The sequence below is a fragment of the Drosophila rhopaloa genome, unplaced genomic scaffold (genome assembly GCF_018152115.1).
Source record: "Drosophila rhopaloa isolate 14029-0021.01 unplaced genomic scaffold, ASM1815211v1 contig_184, whole genome shotgun sequence".
In the NCBI taxonomy this organism is placed as follows: Eukaryota; Metazoa; Arthropoda; class Insecta; order Diptera; family Drosophilidae; genus Drosophila; species Drosophila rhopaloa.
The window spans coordinates 262,673-278,577 of NW_025335066.1; the positions used below are offsets into that span (position 1 = coordinate 262,673).

Sequence of the window (15,905 nt, forward strand, 5' to 3'; positions counted from 1 at the left end):
TCGTAATATATATTCATTGAGATATATCGCATTACTATCCTTTGCAGAGGGGGTTCCAATTTGGTAAGTTGTTTGTACGGCAGTAAAGAAGATATGATCGACCTTATAAAGTAAATAAAAGTCACCATCACTGGGCTAATTCATAAATTCATGTTCCTCTGTACGTATGTATTTCACCTGGAAAACTCTGACTAGAAACTTCCGCAATCGTCATTTTATATATATCCATATCATAAAACTGCATTGAAAAAGTGGGAAAAAAAATCCACTTTGGAAAGCTTAATCAGGCATATTTCCATCATCATCACCAAAAATTCATCACTGCTGATGATTAATCGATGAATTTTCATACAAATTTAATTTAGTTAATCAGTGTAAAATTCATCACATTTTAATCATTAATTCATCACTTTTTTAATCAGTAATTCCTCACCCTTTAATCAGTAATTCATCACTCTTTAATCAGTAATTCATCACTTTTTTATCAGTAATACAGCATTTACAGATGAAAAAGCTATGCATTACCGATAAAAGAGTGATGAATTCATTGCACTTGCATCAGTAATTCATCACATTTTCATCAGTAATTCATAAAACTTTTATCACTAATTCTTTTTCAGCCCATTTCCATCAGTATTTCATCGCTTTTTCATCGCTGTTTCACCGCATTTTCATCAGTAAATAAACACATAATTTATCAATATTTCCATTTATTTAATTAAATATTCTTCTTACATTTAATGGTTATTATAAATTATTATAATTCTAAGTATTAATCTTAATTCAATATACATATGTACGTTTTCAGTTGTCTCGGAGGTGTTGAGGATGTTTAAGGTTTCGGTGCTCTTGGGCACCTTTTTTGACTTCGTGCTTTACGTGCTGTCATTGTTTAAATTTACCTAAAAAATGAAACCTTTCATTCAAAACGATCATAACGTATGTTATTTTAAAACGTATATCAATAAAATAATATAATTAATAAGTATCGACTTAAATATTTATTACAAAAACAAAAATTATGTTATTTTAATTTCAAAGGTGTACAGTAGACGTTGTGATTTTTATAGGTTGTCCTCCACCACCCAGCTCATCTTATGGGGAAAGAGACAGAGTAAGAGACTGAGATGGAAATTTTTCTGCGTTTCCTACGATCGGTGACTGAGAATTTCGGCTCTGCCTGAGTCGCATTCTGCCCTGCCGACTTTGCCTTTGGCTCTGCCGGCGTCGTAGTCCGCTGCTGATGAAAGGGCGATACATTTTTGTAGTGATGAATTTCAAAACTGCAGGGTCCATTAATGCAGAGTGCATTGGCCTTACACACATAAACAAAAGAGTGGTCTCGCAGTTACAAAAAGAGGGCAAATCCAAAAAAAGGAAATGCCGGGCCACAATTTCATCTCCCCTAAAAAGATTATAAAATTGCCGAGCTGAGCAGTATATTTTTTAACCATTATATTAACCAGCAAAAGTAAATGAGCCTATTATTATCAATAATAGAGAAAGGGTTCTTCCATGTCATAGTTAGGTCTACAATGGTTTTTGGGGGTATGTTAATTCGCTGCAAAATCGTTAATTTTTGACGCTAGTTTTTGACGAATCGGTTAGTCTTAGTTCAGTTTTTATTTTCTCATGTAATAATACAACATTTAAACAATATGTCTGAAAATTTTCATCCCAAAACATTGAAAAGTGAGTGAGATAGATATAGGCAATCAAAAAGTGCGCTGGCGGTGTGCTGGTCCCAGAAACATGTGAAATGAAAATTTTCCCAGGTAACGCTGTCGAGTTTTTATTTTTTAATTTATTTTTTCGAATTTGGAACCTCAACTTTTAATTTAAAAATGACTCTTTCTTTTCGTTTCCCATTACCTTTCCGAGCATCTCGGGTGTTATAGCGTTGATCTCAGCAAGTCTGAACTGCGGGAAATTTCGTCATCTGCGTACATCAGGACTCGCGACTCTGTCAAGACTAAAATACCCATGAATCATCTCAGATCACATTAGAGATTAAACTTTTAAAGAGGACTCGTTGAGTCCTACCACTTAGAGAACAATATGCAGCTAGGACCAATTGGGAATTCTAGATTCGCATGATCAGTAAACATTGAAAATCTGAGAATGCCTTTTGTGTGCTATTGTCGGCTTGTATATCTTTATCAAAGTTATCTTTTGCAATAAGTAATCAATCTGGCGTTTTTTTTTCTTGTTTAACCTTGGTAGAGGAAATCTTTGAAATTGCAGGTGAAATGACGGCTTAGATTTGAATTAGATCTATTACTATAGCTAGATATATAATAGAAATTCAAAATGAAACAAAAAGAAACGGCAAATTTCTGAACGTGACTCACATAAGGGTAAAAATGGGCAACCACTGCTGCCAACTTTTGCCCAGCAAAAAAAGCTGTTTTTGACGGGAAGAATTCAGAAAAAAGCTAAAAATATTATCAAAAAAATCCAATAAAAAGCTAAAGAAAAATGTATAAAAAAAACGAAAAAATATCAAATTAATAACAATTTATTAAGGTAATTTTTGCTTAAAATATTTCCATAATTTTGTCAATATCTTCTTGGTCGTCCTTATTTGCGTATGACATATTAGTGCCTATCATGCGCAGATATTTTACAGGCACTTCATAGTCGACGCAGCATTTTCGAATCCTTCTCAATCCGTATCTGTATATTAAAATAGAAAATGAATACAGTATATCTTTTGTTTGTAAATAACACTTTACCTTATGCTTAGAATGCTGTTAGTCGTGCTGAGGCCTATCGAATTCCTTAATTTGGATTTAATTAGGTTAACCTGGCTAAAAAACCCTTTCTATTTCCGCGTTTGACCAGGGCAAACATAATATTTGGATGGCCACAGTTGCCAACCCAAAAAATCTTCGGTTTCCACCAGAATCTTTAAATTGGAGCACCTCAAACCAAAATTTGTTTGTGTCGCTGATGTTTTCCCACTTGATCGAATTAATGTTATTGTATTGGCGTTCAATTTCTGCAATATTCTTACATTCCAGGAACTCTAAAATTTCTGTGATGCTTTTAATTTCTTAATTTCTAAAAATGCCAGAATTCCCGCTTTTAACAATTCCCGCAATTCACAAATTTTTCGCGCAGTTAGTCTTCAAAAAAAGCCAGTTTTGACGGGAAAAATCCAAATTGGCAGCACTGTGGGCAACTAAACTTTTCTCTTTGAAATTTTAATGCCTATTTAGTTATGGTATCAAGTCGAGTCGAATGGCTATAAAAGCCATCTGAGTTAGACCATTTGATTTTGAATTTTGTTTTGTTTTCAAAATGGTTAATGGTTATGATTATGATGATATAACTCCTCTCCTGCACCATTTAGGATCGTTTTCTCGTCCTTACTTTAATTTTCCAGTAAATGGGCCTTCACTAACAAATGTTTTCAACGTTAGGTTGGCAACTTATATTCAACAAGGTGCTTACCAGCGGGATATACCCTGTCTCCCTTGTAACTCTTGTAAGTTTTTACATGTTTTAACATTGCAAAAATATACCACAAATATAATTTTTAAGGTTTGAAAAATGCATTCAGTAGGCTCTGCAATGGCTATTAAGCGGCAAAGAAAACGGCGAGATGAACAAAAAAGAGCACGAGAAAGGCGCTACAGCACACAAAGCTCTGAGAGTGGCGAAACATTTCATTCTCCAACAGGATCTGTGAGACGCAAATATCACCATCCCCATCACGCGGCTAATTCTGGTAGAGGAATGCTTGACAGACAGGTTTAAATTTTAAAACATTAATATAAATATAAAAGGCTTTAATTTATCCTTTAAATATATAGGTTGTTACAAGTATTGGAATGTTGCACATTGGTATTGTGTTCGTTGTGTTTGGAGTTTTCTTATGCGGGGCTGGTATTATTCCAGATGAAACTATGTCCTGGAATGTATTTAGTAAGTAATCATTTTCTAATACCTATACTTAATGGGTTTCAGTTCATCGAAAAAAAGGTTCTAGCTCAGCCTGGTGGAATGAAGTTACTTGCACCGGCTTATTTTCCCTTGGATTGGGTTTATTTTTACTAATTTTAAACTGTCTTATAAGTCGGAAAGAGGAGGAGGACCTTGAGGACTACGTGCAGCGTCAGCTGACTAGATCTCGTTCAGGTAATATCTTATTTACAAAGAATTTTTCCTAAAATAAATCGATCTTATTCAGGACACCGCCTTGAGCGAGATGTTGAAACCGGTGTGTTAACCACGCGTCATGCTCGTAAGGCTGTTGCCTTAAAAAAAAACGGACGTAACAGCCATCCAGCAGATGTAGCCATCGTAAATTGCGGCCCTACCGAAACTATTTGCAATGGACCGATAGTTGGACGTAATGGTAATATAAATACCAATAACTCAGTAAAAACAGTAATTAAAAATAGAGCTGTTGAAGCTCTGGTGATGTTATTCTCGAAAAAATTGTGGAGGAAGACACCCCTTATTTAAATGACCGCAGTTCTGGAATATCTCCGATCGAAATAGAAAATGATACAAAACGGATGTTAAGGAGGGATTCTATAAACGATTCAATCAATATAACATAAATATAAAATATTATATTTTAAATATAATGTAATATTTGTTGTTTTTTATATCTGCGTAGCTTTAAAAAGAATATATAATTAGCAACATATTTTCAAAATCATATTACATTCTTACTGTTACATTTTAAGCGATGAAATAATGTTGAAAACTGCGTAATTTTTTCGAGAACAATGTACGTATATGTAAGCTGCAACATTCGTTAGCTAAGCAAAGGTTTAATTTGTTATATCACGAAAAGTGACTTTAATGAAAACTCGGAACAATCGTGCGCATTGTCAAATACCTTTTATGCCCTAAACCAGAAATGGAAAATAATACCTAATAATAATTATTTAAGAAAAATACTCATTTAAGGAATCCCCTTTTTGACTGATACGTATCCTTTGGGGCTTACATTTTACATTCTATTATATACTATTGTATACTTTCTTTTTAAAAAACATAAAAATAATAATTCTTAATACACTGCTCTAAATTATTTTTATTAAATTTTGCTTATAAAATAAATTGTTTATTTAATAATACATTAAGGATTTCATTTAAGAGAACATTTTTATGGCCGGCCTTTAAGAGTCAATAAGCTTAAATTTGTCTCGCAGACAAATAAAATTATATCAATATACAAATAATGGCATTTCGTAATATATATTCATTGAGATATATCGCATTACTATCCTTTGCAGAGGGGGTTCCAATTTGGTAAGTTGTTTGTACGGCAGTAAAGAAGATATGGTCGACCCTATAAAGTAAATAAAAGTCACCATCACTGGGCTAATTCATAAATTCATGTTCTTCTGTACGTATGTATTTCTCCTGGAAAACTCTGACTTAAAACTTCCGCAATGGTCATTTTATATATATCCATATCATAAAACTGCATTGAAAAAGTGGGAAAAAAATTCACTGTGGAAAGCTTAATCAGGCATATGTCCATCATCATCACCAAAAATTCATCACTGCTGATGATTAATCGATGAATTTTCATACAAATTTAATTTAGTTAATCAGTGTAAAATTCATCACATTTTAATCATTAATTCATCACTTTTTTAATCAGTAATTCCTCACCCTTTAATCAGTAATTCATCACTCTTTAATCAGTAATTCATCACTTTTTAATCAGTAATACAGCATTTACAGATGAAAAAGCTATGCATTACCGATAAAAGAGTGATGAATTCATTGCACTTGCATCAGTAATTCATCACATTTTCATCAGTAATTCATCAAACTTTCATCACTAATTCTTCCTATTTTCATCAGTAATTCATAGCTTTTTCAGCCCATTTCCATCAGTATTTCATCGCTTTTTCATCGCTGTTTCACCGCATTTTCATCAGTAAATAAACACATAATTTATCAATATTTCCATTTATTTAATTAAATATTCTTCTTACATTTAATGGTTATTATAAATTATTATAATTCTAAGTATTAATCTTAATTCAATATACATATGTACGTTTTCAGTTGTCTCGGAGGTGTTGAGGATGTTTAAGGTTTCGGTGCTCTTGGGCACCTTTTTTTGACTTCGTGCTTTATGTGCTGTCATTGTTTAAATTTACCTAAAAAATGAATCCATTTCATTCAAAACGATCATAACGTATGTTATTTTAAAACGTATATCAATAAAATAATATAATTAATAAGTATCGACTTAAATATTTATTACAAAAACAAAAATTATGTTATTTTAATTTCAAAGGTGTACAGTAGACTTTGTGATTTTTATAGGTTGTCCTCCACCACCCAGCTCATCTTATGGGGAAAGAGACAGAGTAAGAGACTGAGATGGAAATTTTTCTGCGTTTCCTACGATCGGCGACTGAGAATTTCGGCTCTGCCTGCGTCGCATTCTGCCCTGCCGACTTTGCCTTTGGCTCTGCCGGCGTCGTAGTCCGCTGCTGATGAAAGGGCGATACATTTTTGTAGTGATGAATTTCGGAACTGCAGGGTCCATTAATGCAGAGTGCATTGGCCTTACACACACAAACAAAAGAGTGGTCTCGGAGTTACAAAAAGAGGGCAAATCCAAAAAAAGGAAATGCCGGGCCACAATTTCATCTCCCCTAAAAAGATTATAAAATTGCCGAGCTGAGCAGTATATTTTTTAACCATTATATTAACCAGCAAAAGTAAATGAGCCTATTATTATCAATAATAGAGAAAGGGTTCTTCCATGTCATAGTTAGGTCTACAATGGTTTTTGGGGTATGTTAATTCGCTGCAAAATCGTTAATTTTTGACGCTAGTTTTTGACGAATCGGTTAGTCTTAGTTCAGTTTTTATTTTCTCATGTAATAATACAACATTTAAACAATATGTCTGAAAATTTTCATCCCAAAACATTGAAAAGTGAGTGAGATAGATATAGGCAATCAAAAAGTGCGCTGGCGGTGTGCTGGTCCCAGAAACATGTGAAATGAAAATTTTCCCAGGTAACGCTGTCGAGTTTTTATTTTTTAATTTATTTTTTCGAATTTGGAAAGTCAATAACCTCAACTTTCGCCCAAAAACTGAGACATTTGTTGTTGTAAAAATAGTACAGGGTCCTCCATTTTTTATGACGGTATGTAAGCATTAATATCTTTGATAAAAAACAAATGATTTCTATTAGTGATGTAATTTTATTCAGTTTGGTTCCTTCCAATTTTTCTGGACTAGTTTTTGAAAACTACAACAATTATGTGGCCACCCTAGTTACCAATTTAAAAATGACTCTTTCTTTTCGTTTCCCATTACCTTTCCGAGCATCTCGGGTGTGATAGCGTTGATTTCAGCAAGTCTGAACTGCGGGAAATTTCGTCATCTGCGTACATCAGGACTCGCGACTCTGTCAAGACTAAAATACCCATGAATCATCTCAGATCACATTAGAGATTAAACTTTTAAAGAGGACTCGTTGAGTCCTACCACTTAGAGAACAATATGCAGCTAGGACCAATTGGGAATTCTAGATTCGCATGATCAGTAAACATTGAAAATCTGAGAATGCCTTTTGTGTGCTATTGTCGGCTTGTATATCTTTATCAAAGTTATCTTTTGCAATAAGTAATCAATCTGGCGTGTTTTTTTTTCTTGTTTAACCTTGGTAGAGGAAATCTTTGAAATTGCAGGTGAAATGACGGCTTAGATTTGAATTAGATCTATTACTATAGCTAGATATATAATAGAAATTCAAAATGAAACAAAAAGAAACGGCAAATTTCTGAACGTGACTCACATAAGGGTAAAAATGGGCAACCACTGCTGCCAACTTTTGCCCAGCAACAAAAGCTGTTTTTGACGGGAAGAATTCAGAAAAAAGCTAAAAATATTATCAAAAAAATCCAATAAAAAACTAAAGAAAAATGTATAAAAAACGAAAAAATATCAAATTAATAACAATTTATTAAGGTAATTTTTGCTTAAAATATTTCCATAATTTTATCAATATCTTCTTGGTCGTCCTTATTTGCGTATGACATATTAGTGCCTATCATGCGCAGATATTTTACAGGCACTTCATAGTCGACGCAGCATTTTCCAATCCTTCGCAATCCGTAACTGTATATTTTTTTTTTTTTTTTTTTTTTTTTTCGCGCGGAGTCCCACGGCCCACTTACCCGCCCAACCGACCGAGGGGCGCAGCCGTGTATCGTACAACACGATTCGCGATAGGATAGACGCGAGATAGGAAAATAAAGGTAAAGGTCCGGGGAAAAAAGTAATAGTTAGATCAATTTTGTGCCAATGAAGCAAGTATTAATCGTTTTAGGAGCGGCAGAGAGTCAAGATTTGATATTACAGGAAAAAGTCTATTATAGTCAGAACATAATACTCTGAAAGGCTCATGCAAGGCATAGTTAGATCTACAATGATTTAAAATTAGGGGAATATAATTTCTAGTTAATCTACTTGGCACAGAAAAGTTTAGCCGACTTAACAAGTCGGGGCAGTCAATATCACCAAGTATAAGGTTATAAATAAAGATAGTACCAAGCATCGTTCTACGGTTGGCTAGGGATGGTAAATTAATCAAAAGAAGTCTACTAGAATAAGAAGGTAAGATAAGATTTGCATCCCAGTTTAGGCGCCGTAAAGCAAAAAGAAGGAAGTTTTTTTGTACAGATTCAATACGACCAATATGTATTCCATATTGTGGACTCCAGACGGGAGACCCATACTCCAGAATCGGACGGACTAGCGAAATAAATAAAGTTTTAGTCAAATAAGGATCATCGAATTCTTTTGACCACCTTTTAATAAATCCAAGCACTCCTCTGGCTTTATTAACCATGGACGAAATGTGATTAGAAAATTTTAGTTTAGGGTCCAAGAGAACGCCAAGATCGTTTACAAGAGTTATTCTATCTAAAGAGCTGCCACTTAACGTGTAAGTCGCGTATATCGGATTGGCCCGATAAAAAGTCATCAGCTTGCACTTGGAGCCGTTTAAATTTAGTAAATTATCTCGGCACCAGTTTTGAAAATTATCTAGATCGGATTGCAAGTCTAAATGGCCGGAAATGTCCTTATACTGCAGGCACAACTTAACATCATCTGCGTACATAAGTACGCGAGAATGACTTATAATTGAGGGAAGATCGTTAATAAATAATGTAAAAAGTAACGGACCCAGATGGCTCCCTTGTGGGACACCGGAGGTAACACGGAGAATTTCAGAAATTGAATTTTTAAAAAGGACCCTTTGTGACCTGCCATTTAGATAACTTGAAATCCATTTAAGCAGATCAACTGGAAAACCTAAAAGGTCAAGTTTATGAATAAGAAGTAAGTGATTTACAGAGTCAAATGCTTTACTAAAGTCAGTGTAAATGACATCTGTTTGAAAACTACTATTGAAGCCTTTTATCACAAATGTAGTGAGCTCTAGAAGGTTTGTAATTGTGGATCTACGTTTAATAAATCCGTGTTGACACGGAGAAATAATTGATCTGCAAAAGTGCTGCAAATGAGGAGTAATAATTTTTTCAAAAAGCTTAGGAATAGCTGACAACTTAGAAATACCTCTGTAGTTACTGGCTTCTAACTTGTTACCTTTTTTGAAAAGAGGAATAACAAATGATTCCTTCCAAATATTTGGGAATTGGGACGTTTCTAGAGATAAGGTAAACAACTTGTGAAGAGGTTTGCACAGGGCCTTAGCGCAATACCTAAGCACGCACCCAGGAATACCATCGGGCCCTGGCGAATAAACAGGCTTAATACGAAGAAGATCCAAAAGAAGAGAGCTTTCTGTTAAAGTGGGACAGAATATGAGGTTTGACTTGGGCATGGTGTAAGAATAAGGCTGAGATGAATAATCTAAAGTAGAGTAAGTCGTTTGAAAAAATTGGGCAAATATATCGGCTATTGCCTGATCTGTGGTTCCCGTCATGTTTTCGAACGACAGCGAGGAAGGAAAAGAATCAGATTTACGCTTGGTGTTAACAAAATTATAAAACTGTTTCGGGTCCTGAGAGAACTGGACCTTACAACGGTTTAAGTAACTATTATAACACTGAGCATTAAGCACGGTAAATCTTGACCGAGCACTTAGATATCTAGTAAAAACAGATTGAGAACCGGTATTTTTATATTTCCTAAAAAGTCTGGACTTTACATTTCTTAAGTGTGTCAACTCTTTGCTAAACCAAGGTGATTTAATGGAAGTTGACGGATAGTACCACGGAACACAGGAATTAAAAAATGAGTTTATTGCAGTATAAAAAACATTAACTGCATCGGACATATTATTGCATAAGTAAAGATCAGACCAATTAAAGCCAGAAATAAAATTATTAAGCCTCAGAAAGTCTGCCTTGCGAAAACAATGTATTCGTTTGGATTTTTCTGATTTTTCTTCTATAACTCTACCCGTATCAAATGAAAGTTCGATTGTTGGGTGATATGGATCTTCAGGTTGCGTGAGTGGTGCTACTCTGGACAGAAACACACCTTCAGGATTCGATACAAAACACAAATCAAGTAGGCGACCTAATGAATTTCGAACATGGTTTACTTGAGATAGAGATATGTCAAGCAGGCCATCAATAAAATCATGTTGTGCTATAGGTAGTAAGACATTCGATCCATCCTCAGTGGACCAAGTAACTCCAGGTATATTAAAATCACCTAGAACTATCAACTGATCCCTATCGGAAAGCTTATTTGCAACGGACTTAATAACGGATAGGTGATTTAAATAATCAGGAAGTTCAGACAACGGCGGAATATAAGAGCAAGTTATGTATATAAAGTTACCAGGAAGCGATAACTTTACACAAATAAATTCAATGGTATTGAATTCATCAAAAAATAACTCCTCAGACGGGAAGTTTGAATCAACTCCAATTAAGACTCCACCTCCCCGTCTAGAGGGACGGTCATACCTATATATTTTGTACTTACCTGGAAAAACTTCGGAGCTAAAGATCTCCGGCTTTAACCAGGTTTCTGTGAACACAATAATATGAGATGCAAAGGAAAGGCTATCAGAATACAATTTAGTGAGTTTGCTACGCAAACCTCTTGCGTTCTGATAGGAAAGAAGGAGGTTAGAAGTTAGTTTTTTGAAATTGGTACACTGGTTTGGCCTCGACTAGGAAGTTTTACTCCTACGGGCCCCTTCTTCTTTATCTTAGCCTCGAACTCTTTTACAACCATATTATCCGGCCAAAAGTCGCCCGAGCATATGGCTTCAAAAAGCTCGTTAGGGACAGTTATCTTGAAAGATGAAATGTCTCTAGCATAAGAAAACTTAAACTTTTCCACCTTTACACTATTACAATCGGGTTAGTTTTGTCTTGTATATAAGACAATACATCAGAAGATGTTTGATCAGGGGAAAGCCGAGAAACGAAAATTTGTTTCTTTAGTGGAACCACTAAAAGGGATTTTGGTGGAGCAGACATTGTTTCTGCAAAACCAACTTGAGCCGGTTGTTCGGACTCAGTAGTCCCTTGTGGTGGGGATACTACATTCTGAGAGATAGGTGGATCCACTAATTGTGAAACCACTACGGACAAATCGGAATTCTTAGAAGTCCCTGGTTGCATGCATTCTGTAACGGATTGTTCGGATACCGAATCTTTTTAGCTGCTGATCTTAGCAACATTTGAGGGTTTGCTGAAATCAGCTGCTGATCCGCCGGAATGCTCTGTTGTTCTTTTGATTTCGGTTGCGGGGTGTTCCCCTTTTGCTCCTTACCACCAGCGGCCTTTTTGCGCTTAGGGGACTCTTCTAATAGCTTACGACTATTAAACTGCGAGTCCAGCGCAGATAGGAGATCATCAGCTCGGCGAAAACTATCTCTAGCCACTCCGAAACAGCTAATCAGTCCCATCAGGCCGCCTTTAGTTTGGCGCATGAACGATTTCATCTCGTTCGCAACCTCGACACAAGCGTCACAACAAAACTGCAAATTGGGCCCCTTTGAAAGGTCATCACTTGTCCGGCCAGTAAAACCGGCGCACTTGGTGTGCACCATATTTTCACACAGCCAGCAAGTCATATTAGACTGGTCAGCCCTGATTACGAGGCTGCATTTTTTGCAGAAGCAGACTAAATTTTTATTATTCATTTTATTTATTTACCACTGTACCAAGAAAGCGAAATTGAAATTTATAAGCGAGCAGTTATAAGTACCGCAAGAGCGCAGAAACTGCACGCTTAGAACTTTCAAAAGCAAAGAGAGCGGGAGCGTAAATAAGTTAAAGTGCATGCACAAAAGAGAAACAGCGTGGATATAAATAGGATAGAAAACACAGATAAGAATTACGAAAAACTAAAACAATTTATTAGTATCAATACAAAGTGCACTCGCGAAGCGAACGGAGTTTAAATTTATGTTTAAATAACCGAAAGAAAATTTAATGTTGTTTTTATAAAACCCACCGATGGGAATAAACGAAAACAAAATACAAAATTCGAAGCGCAGAAAAAAAACACGACCGTTCACTTTGAAAGTCAAAGACGATATAGAAAGAAAATGAATACAGTATATCTTTTGTTTGTAAATAACACTTTACCTTATGCTTGCAATGTTGTTAGTCGTGCTGAGGCCTATCGAATTCCTTAATTTGGATTTAATAATATTTGAATGGCCACAGTTGCCAACCTAAAAAATCTTCGGTTTCCACCAGAATCTTTAAATTGGAGCACCTCAAACCAAAATTTGTTTGTGTCGCTGATGTTTTCCCACTTGATCGAATTAATGTTATTCTATTGGCGTTCAATTTCTGCAATATTCTTACATTCCAGGAACTCTAAAATTTCTGTGATGCTTTTAATTTCTTAATTTCTAAAAATGCCAGAATTCCCGCTTTTCACAATTCCCGCAATTCACAAATTTTTCCCGCAGTTAGTCTTCAAAAAAAGCCCGTTTTGACGGGAAAAATCCAAATTGGCAGCACTGTGGGCAACTAAACTTTTCTCTTTGAAATTTTAATGCCGATTTAGTTATGGTATCAAGTCGAGTCGAATGGCTATAAAAGCCATCTGAGTTAGACCATTTGATTTTGAATTTTGTTTTGTTTTCAAAATGGTTAATGGTTATGATTATGATGATATAACTCCTCTCCTGCACCATTTTGGATCGTTTTCTCGTCCTTACCTTAATTTTCCAGTAAATGGGCCTTCACTAACAAATGATTATTGTGATAATTTTTATCGTTAGGTTGGCAACTTATATTCAACAAGGTGCTTACCAGCGGGATATACCCTATCTCTCTTGTAACTCTTGTAAGTTTTTCCATGTTTTAATATTGCAAAAATATACCACAAATATAATTTTTAAGGTTTGAAAAATGCATTCAGTAGGCATACACTCTGCAATGGCTATTAAGCGGCAAATAAAATGGCGAGATGAACAAAAAAGAGCACGAGAAAGGCGCTACAGCACACAAAGCTCTGAGAGTGGCGAATCATTCATTTCATTCTCCAACAGGATCTGTGAGACGCAAATATCACCATGCCCATCACGCGGCTAATTCTGGTAGAGGAATGCTTGACAGCCAGGTTTCAATTTTAAATCATTAATATATAAATATAAAAGGCTTTAATTTATCCTTTAAATATATAGGTTCTTACAAGTATTGGAATGTTGCATATTGGTATTGTGTTCGTTGTGTTTGGAGTTTTCTTATGCGGGGCTGGTATTATTCCAGGTGAAACTATGTCCTGAATGTATTTAGTAAGTAATCATTTTCTAATATCTATACCTAATGGGTTTCAGTTCATAGAAAAAAAGGTTCTAGCTCAGCCTGGTGGAATGAAGTTACTTGCACCGGCTTATTTTCCCTTGGATTGGGTTTTTTTTTTTTACTAATTTTAAACTGTCTTATAAGTCAGAAAGAGGAGGAGGATCTTGAGGACTACGTGCAGCGTCAGCTGACTAGATCTTGTTCTTATTTACAAAGAATTTTTCCTAAAATAAATCGATCTTATTATAAAAAAACGGACGTAACAGCCATCCAGCTGATATAGCCATCGTAAATTACGGCCCTACCGAAACTATTTGCAATGGACCGATAGTTGGACGTATTGGTAATATAAATACCAATAACTCAGTAAAAACAGTAATTAAAAATGTTTTTAGGTTTCAACAGCTCTGGTGATGTTATTCTCGAAAAAATTGTGGAGGAGGACACCCCTTATTTAAATGACCGCAGTTCTGGAATATCTCCGATCGAAATAGAAAATGATACGAAACGGCTGTTAAGGAGGGAATCTATAAACGATTCAATCAATATAACACAAATATAAAATATTATATTTTAAATATAATATAATATTTTTTTTTTTATATATCTGCGTAGCTTTAAAAAGAATATATAATAAAATAATGTTGAAAACTGCGTAATTTTTCGTGAAAAATGTACGTATATGTATGCTGCAACATTCGTTAGCTAAGCAAAGGTTTAATTTGTTATATCACGGTAACTTTAATGAACAATCGTGCGCATTGTCAAATACCTTTTATGGCCCAAACCAGAAATGGAAATAATACCTAATAATAATTACTTAAGAAAAATACTCATTTAAAGAATCCCCTCTTTGACTGATACTTATCCTTTGGGGCTTACATTTTTCATTTTATTATATACTATTGTATACTTTGTGACGCTCCAGAGCGCACAATATAAGTAAGTTAACATTAGGAAATATAAAGTATAATAATAAGCTTAGGTTAAGAGAAAAACATGAAGTTAAGATAATAAAAGCATGAAGCGAAAGTCAAATAGTCAGGCGAGCGCGCCAAAAGGAAGAGCTGGGAACACTGACCACCGACTACCTGGCCACACGCGCTAGGTCGCATGGCACGGGATTTTGCCGGCCACACTAATCGGGGCCCACGGGTATAAAAAGGGCACCTGTTCTCCCTCCAACTCACTCTGCAACCTACAGCGATCGGAGAAGGTGAGCCTTACGCTTGGGTGTGAGCAACCTCTCTGGGAGTTGATTGTGAAGTCTCTTTGTTAGGATAGGGTCTAGTACCCCGTCCAAATACATTGTAGTTAGCTAGCCTTCCCTTCCTCCCTTTACCCATTCCCAGAAAGAGCGACCGTCATCAGTGACAGACGATCTTGGGGATTCCACCACCCACTCCCGACTTCGAGGGACGAAGCCGCCATCAGTGGCAGTCGTCTCCAATCTCGAGCCAAGACTCGGTTTACCGCGTCGATCACCCGTTTGGGTCCCACTCGGCTCGCTGGGCTAACCTTCGCAGACCCACAATGGGGTGCGAGTCGTCTCATAACCTGGAAGACCTCAGTGGTCTACAAACTTTCTCACATACCCTTGAAGGTCCTCCTTGAAGTGACCTCCAAGATTCTCTCTCATCACATGGAAGACCTAAGTGGACTCCACACCTTCTCTCACATACCCTGGAAGACCTAAGTGGCCTCCAAGCTTCTCTCACACCCTGGCAGACCTCAGTGGTCTCGGGACGTACCTACCTAGACGTAAGGGGAAACATATCCTGGCCTTACTGAGACAGACATTATCAGCATTCGTAAGGAACCCAGACCACACAGAGAAGATCCGTTGGAGGCGAGGAGAACTAACGGAGAAACTCAAGAAGGAGAAAGGGTCGACGGAACAAAGCAAAACACCGACAGAGGAACTCAACACAAACCGGATCGACTTACTGGTGAAGCAAATCAAAACACCAACGCGGTCAGACGTAAAGACACCAGACATGACGGACAAAAAGAAACGGAAAATAGAGGTGTAAATTGGATTTAATTAGGTTAACCTGGCTAAAAACCCTTTCTATTTCCGCGTTTGACCAGGGCAAACATAATATTTGGATGGCCACAGTTGCCAACCCAAAAAATCTTCGGTTTCCA

At 36.1% G+C, this 15,905-nt stretch overlaps 1 protein-coding gene and 1 pseudogene across 1 annotated transcript; both read left to right on the forward strand.

Moving 5' to 3' along the window:
* Positions 1-3,391: 3,391 nt before the first annotated feature.
* LOC123037611 lies at positions 3,392-14,319 on the forward strand (annotated as a pseudogene).
* Positions 3,823-4,518, forward strand: LOC123037612. Its single transcript, XM_044459246.1, has 4 exons — positions 3,823-3,930; positions 3,988-4,143; positions 4,196-4,363; positions 4,421-4,518. The coding sequence occupies exons 1-4, from the start codon at positions 3,837-3,839 to the stop codon at positions 4,471-4,473; spliced, it is 471 nt and encodes a 156-aa protein (XP_044315181.1). The 5' UTR covers positions 3,823-3,836; the 3' UTR covers positions 4,474-4,518.
* Positions 14,320-15,905: the final 1,586 nt, after the last annotated feature.

Bases quoted from the DNA above. Each gene is read 5' to 3' on its own strand.
- LOC123037612 (XM_044459246.1), top strand. From the start codon at position 3,837: ATGTTGCACATTGGTATTGTGTTCGTTGTGTTTGGAGTTTTCTTATGC. The intron at 3,931-3,987 runs GTAAGTAATCAT...ATCGAAAAAAAG, and splicing joins TATGTCCTGGAATGTATTTA to GTTCTAGCTCAGCCTGGTGG. The intron at 4,144-4,195 runs GTAATATCTTAT...GATCTTATTCAG, and splicing joins GCTGACTAGATCTCGTTCAG to GACACCGCCTTGAGCGAGAT.